The following is a 6,006-nucleotide window of genomic DNA, read 5'->3' as shown; positions in this document are numbered from 1 at the left end:
TTCTAGAACCATTATCACACTGAAAATTTTATGAAATTAAGGATCTGGACACAGACCCCCTTAAAATCTATGTAAGTCACTATTAAAGTCTTTGTGTCCTCCACCAGGAATATGCACTCAGTCTAAGTCATTTCCTGATACATTCCTCATCTAATACTTTTTCCTTATCCTCCTAGTTCCTCTCCCCCTAGCCAGGTTAAACTATCACAGATGCCTAAGTCTCCTTTTCACCCACAAAGCTATGCAAACTGTGAAGGTGGAGGATACAAATACCCCACTCCCCAAAAAGCACACGGATAAGCTTTCTCCTCCATGAAAAAGACAATGGGCACTCCATACTTGAATACTTGGTAATAGCAATTATAATCCCTATGACATACACAACCTATTCTTTATCTGGCAACAAACACACTCAATACATTATGTAAAGTATAATTTCCGCTTTATTTTTTTCCAGAGAATAGTTCTTCAGAGTTAGCTCCTTACTTCTGCTTTATTTTTTTCCAGACAATAGTTCAGAGTTAGCTCCTTACTTCTGCTTTATTTTTTTCCAGACAATAGTTCTTCAGAGTTAGCTCCTTACATGGGCTTTGGTGGAGGTCGTGGGGCAGCACCCTGAAAAGACAAAGGAATGAAAGAGTGAATTAAAAATCACCTACAAAAGACTCCCCCCCTGCCCCAAATACCTGACCACTACCCTCCCAATACTAACAGCATATCTGAACCATAAATGCATGAAAAACTGGTAGATGTGGATGACGACCACACTACTCATCATTTCAAAACAAATTCAAACAACTCTTACAAGTGACTAAAAAAATGTTTTAGGTGTTGGCCCCACCTGCTTTATCATACTTAACTAATCTCACCAAAAACTTTAATTTGATAATCCTTGGGTCCTTAACTATCTTTTGTACACCACCCCTCTGGCTTCCATGTCTCCTTTTTAAGATACTTACTGCAGGTCTAAATCGGGGTGGGGGTGTTCTGTCCTTCCGGGCCTCACGAGAGCGATTCCTGACTACCTTGCTGTGAATGGCACAACTCACACAGTAATGTAGTTTCACATACAGCTTGGGAAGTACATATGCTAAGAAACAGAAAACAAATATATTAAATATTATATACCTACCTTGCACTATTCTTTCTTGTCCAGTCAAAAGTAAACTTAGTTAAATGTCTGCTAGGCATATCTACAAAATTTCACTCCCAAAGGAACCGTTCAGTTTGATACCTAAACACACACACAGTTTCACAAATGAGTACCATTCCCCTAACTCATCCTATCACCAAGGGGACCAAATCCACATCCTAGATAAACCAAGAATCCAGTTCCCTCAGCAGCTGCACCTGCCCTGATGCCTACTCTTGGACCTTCTTATCACCTAAGGAAGTCAATTTGTTTGAAGAAAAAAGAGAATACGATATTATATAGCTCCAAAGCCACTTTTGTCGACAATACTAGACAGCCTCCGACTTGAAACATTCTTCAAGATTTAGTGAGTACTTTTCCACGAGTACTCAAATGTTCAACAATTTAGAGAGACTGCTACAGTTACCATAGTACCATAAAAAGTCCCCTCTAATAAGACAAGGATCAAACAAAGCAGACACGTTCTCTTCCACCAATAATCTTAAAGGAACGTAGAAAAATATGGGACACTCCAATGCAGTCTGCGGGGGTTGGGGGTAGGTATTAGGATGCATGCACAGATAGATCACGCCAGAAGCTTACTCACCGTCGAAGACACTCGCTTCGGAAATATCCCTCACAGCTGCGGCCTCTACAATGTTTCGGATGACGAACTTCTTAATAGCCTTGTCCTTGGGCACGCATCGGGCGCAGTTGGTGCAGCGAATAGGCTGCACATGGCCCCGGCCCTTTTTGGCACGACCATTGTTCCTTCTTTTTTTGGTCTGCACGAAGACCAAGATTTTGTTACGAAGGATGAGCAAGTTACCCAGCCTTAGCCCTCTGCCGGCTCCATTCCACACGGGCAGCCCCCAGAAAGGGGCCAGTCAGATCTCCATTCCCTCCGCAAATCTCTCCAAGCCCGGAACAAACATAAATTCTGTCCATTCCTCCACCATGGTCCGGGCTCTCAAACCCCCGACAACCCCTAATCTGCTCCTCTCAACCTCCACCCGGAACCCACTCTCACCACGAGACAGAACTCACCATTCTGGAAGCGAGGAACCGAAAGAGAGGGCGGCGCTCTGCCCAGCTCTCTTATATAGCGCGAGATTCCTACGCTCACATTGGACTAATCCTTAGTTGATGAAAGCCAAGAATGGCAACCCACTTTACTCAAATTTTATTTATAATTCAGCAATTCTGCTGAAATCTAGGACAGTTAGACGTTTCTCGAGTTTTCTTATTCGTGGCACATTGTGACCATGGGACTACTTTATCGGCATGGCGGAAGAAAATTAGAGTTATACGTTTCCCAGCAGGCACCGCGACACCCTATTCCGGACGTGATTCTGGGCGTTATAATTATGCGGTTTTTGCGACGCTAGGCGCGGGTTTTCCGGCGCAAGACCACAAATCGCGCTTCCAATTAGAGGCCAGAGGGGAAGAGATGCAGAGTGGGAGTTGTAGTGCGAAGCTGGCCGGCCCTTGGCCGCAAGCGGTTAGACAGAGAGTGGCGCTACGCCACGGGGGGCCGCTCTCAGTTCATTTCTCTGACAGTCCTACTTGGTGTAGGATTCAGAAACCGGGGACGTGAGGAAAAACAAAACATTTCGTTAATACCTCCTTTCAGAATGGAGAAAAACCGACAGTGAGGGGCCATGGGCAAGTGCATTGGTGTTGGGGCTATTTCTCATTCGTGTTTTTATACCTAGATACTGGTAGCACAGTGCCAGGCACTGTAGAAGTCTATAAGGTAGGTACCATTATTATCCTCACTTTACAGATTGAAAAACTGAAGTGTACTGTAGAGAGGTTAAAACTGAGGTTGCTCAAAATCACAGAGCTATTAAGAGGTATTCTGGATCCACTATACTATGCAAACAAACAAATGGAGGTATAGCTTGGACCAGTGACTTAATTTTGACTCAGACCCACTGTAGAAATATGTTTTACATGGTACTCAATACATACGCAAACACAAACACACAACGAACACAAACTTCATGAAACAATAATTACCCTTATGACATAAGGTGCACTGGTATGTCCAGTTTTCTATTTTATTTTAATAAATGCTTATCAAGCTCCACTGATTTCACCAATCGTTGATGAGTCTGGCCCCCGACTGAAACATAATTTCTTGTTTACAAGCTCTGTTTACCTCTGAAGCGCCTTCAGAAAGTCTTTAGCCTTGAGCATGAGTGGCTATCTGTGGGAAGCCAACCACCTAGTCATCTCAAAAACTGAAGAAACTAGGATGTCAAGAGGACCTTCCAGCACTCAAAACCAAGATGGTACAGATGGAGGCCAACTGTTGGTTCACTCATGAGTCATTCTGGAGTCTGATACGCCAGATTAATTTTCCCTCTAACAACCCATCATGATTTCTCTTAACCTCTAACCTACTTTATTGGGGTTAAAATTTATTTCCTAACTTTTGTTTTGGCTTCAAAACAACTGTATTCATGATTTCTTTAGATTTTGAATTTGTTGGTTTCAATGGGGAATGGAAAATGATAGACTCTAGATGGAAGTGTCTCCAATTTTTACTTCAATATAGTCTCATGAAAAGAGAAGGCAGATATTGCCGTATGGAATGGCAGTGAAATAGAACAAAAATCAGAGTGAAAGGGACAGAAAAAGTCAATATGTATTTATTTAAGACAGAACCAAGTCAATGTGCCTAAACTGACTTTTTTGGGGATTTTTATAGTCTGAGGGTTTCACTGGCTGCATTCCCTGGCACAGACTTTCGAGCCACACACCCCTGGGTTCGAATCTGGGTTGTCACTTTTTGATGGATGAGTCTTAGACTAGTTATTCTCTCGTGGGCTTTTATTTCTTCACTAGTAATGGTGATCATTCCTTTGTAGGTTGTTTCTACAATTAAACGAATATTTGGCACAGTGCTTAGCATTTATGAGTGTTTGAGAAGTGGTAGACCCTGTTATTATCTTCATGTTATTGTAACTTTTGTCTCCCTGAGCATATAATGTATTTTGCACATAGTAGGGACTCAACGAATGTTTGCTAAATCTCTGCTTTGGCTGGATAGGCAAGTTGGGCTTTCTCCTATCTTTCAGGCACTTATGCTGGGGGAATCTCTACTTCTCATTCTTGGTTAAAAATTCTTCTTTTCTTCTGTAGCAACAACTTGAGTATTCTTGTTTGGTTTTCTCTCAATCTTAGACTTGTTCACCTTCAAAATGTTTATTAGTACAAATGTTGCAAGGAGGATTCCCTCCCTCCCAGTAGAAAAGCAAGGCAAAGGAAATCTGTAAAAACAACCAGGGGTGTTAAATTACTCATGTTTATTTATAACAGACCTTCAGCCAGTACAGTACAAAACTTACAGTAGTATATCTCCGTTACACAAATATTTACTTACAATATATTACATATACAAAATGCTTTGCAGTAAGTCTTAAAAGCTAGTTTAACTCCCCTTGAGAAGGAGAAAAACTCTTTAAAAAAACGGGGAGGGGAAACCAGAGGAAGAGGAAGAGATGAAGGGACAAGGTCCAAGGAGACACGAAGCTTAGGCTAACAAATGAAACCCTGGGAGAGAGAGCAGAGGTGGTATTGCACTTGCTTCTGTGTTTTATTTTTTCTTTTTGTTTTTCATAACTTCTGATTAAAAATATATATAATATATATATTATTTACACAAGGAAAGAAGCTGCCAGAAGTATTATAAAGTCCCATCTGCAGCTTGGACAGTGACACGAAAAAACAAAGGTCTGGAAAAGAGCCTATTTAGAAATTTTTTTGTATGGTGTTGATTTTGAATATCAATATAAAAGGAAAACACCTCTTTTCTCCATGTGGGTTTCAATATTTTTTTTTCTTTTTCTTTTCTTTTTTTTTTTTTTTTTATGCAAAAGGAGTTGGGAGAGAGAGCATGAGAGTTTTTGAGGTTCTGGAGCTGAAAGGCCCTAGAAAGTAGGATTTTGTACCTAAGACCCTGGTTAAAGTGCAGTGATGGTCTGGAGAGAAACAGAGTGCCCTTCTCTCCCCTCCTTAGCACCTGGTCTTGCCCTTTCAGTCGCTGCTCTCATGGGCTCAAGGTATAGCCTCAGAGCATAGTCCTTCATGTTCCAGGAGGTTACAGGTGCCAAAGCTGACTAGGGGAAGGGATGGGGGCACCCTAAGGCTCTACTGCCCCAGAAGGGACTAGTCCTTATGAGGTGTCACCAAATACACAGCAGACGCAGAAGAGGTGGTAGGGGGTAGGTCTAACATAACAGGAAGGGGCTCGATAACCAGAACAGTTGAGGAGAACCCCAGATATTAATCTCAGCTCTGCAGCCATCCTGAAACAAGAAGCTAGATCTACCAGGTGGTGGTGAGAAAACTCTCCCCTTCTCTAGAGATGCTCTCCTCCCAGATAACTCCCCCATCCTCTGCCCTTGGCAGCATCTGTTTATTGCTACATTGTCAAGGAGGAACAATCAACAACAATGCCCCTCCCAGACAACCTGGTTCTCTTGGGGAGATCACGTCATGGGGGAGAAAAAGGAGGAAGAAGAGAAGTTTTTTTAGGGTCTCCCTTCCCATAAGAGGGCAAGGTAGACTCTTCTTAGAGCCCTTAAAAGCCCCAATCCCAGGGTCTGTTCCTTAGCCAACCCTTTACCATCCCCCTAAATTATCCCTGATAGGGAGTGAGAAAAGTAGGAGGCAAAAGAGCCAATAAGGAAAGGACATGTGGAAAGAAGGATGGAAGGGATAAGGAGAGAGAGAGAAGGACCAAGTGTTGCAACTTGTGAGGTGTTGTGTTTGGTTTTTTAGTTTCTTTTTCTTTTTTTTTCTTTTTTTTTTTTTTTCTTTAGAAAAACAGCCTTTGGTTTGAATCTCAAGGAAGAAGAGAATGG

The 6,006-nt window shown here is 42.1% G+C and overlaps 1 protein-coding gene across 1 annotated transcript; it reads right to left on the bottom strand.

The window, feature by feature from the left end:
- Nucleotides 1–425: 425 nt before the first annotated feature.
- Nucleotides 426–2,334, bottom strand: RPS26 (ribosomal protein S26). The gene is made up of 4 exons (XM_006908880.3): nt 2,180–2,334; nt 1,740–1,917; nt 960–1,090; nt 426–615 (listed from the first exon to the last, which is right to left on the bottom strand). The coding sequence occupies exons 1-4, from the start codon at nt 2,180–2,182 to the stop codon at nt 580–582; spliced, it is 348 nt and encodes a 115-aa protein (XP_006908942.1). The 5' UTR covers nt 2,183–2,334; the 3' UTR covers nt 426–579.
- Between the last annotated feature and the right edge of the window lie 3,672 nt (nt 2,335–6,006).

This window comes from Pteropus alecto, unplaced genomic scaffold (assembly GCF_000325575.1).
Source record: "Pteropus alecto unplaced genomic scaffold, ASM32557v1 scaffold433, whole genome shotgun sequence".
Classification (NCBI taxonomy): domain Eukaryota; kingdom Metazoa; phylum Chordata; class Mammalia; order Chiroptera; family Pteropodidae; genus Pteropus; species Pteropus alecto.
The sequence above is the reverse complement of the archived record's forward strand: the minus strand, read 5'-3'. Positions and strand labels throughout refer to the sequence as shown.

Coding starts and splice junctions, on each gene's coding strand:
- RPS26 (XM_006908880.3), bottom strand. Junction 1,091..1,739: donor CGAAGCGAGTGTCTTCGACG/GTGAGTAAGCTT, acceptor TCTGTTTCTTAG/CATATGTACTTCCCAAGCTG. Junction 616..959: donor CACCCCGATTTAGACCTGCA/GTAAGTATCTTA, acceptor TTGTCTTTTCAG/GGTGCTGCCCCACGACCTCC.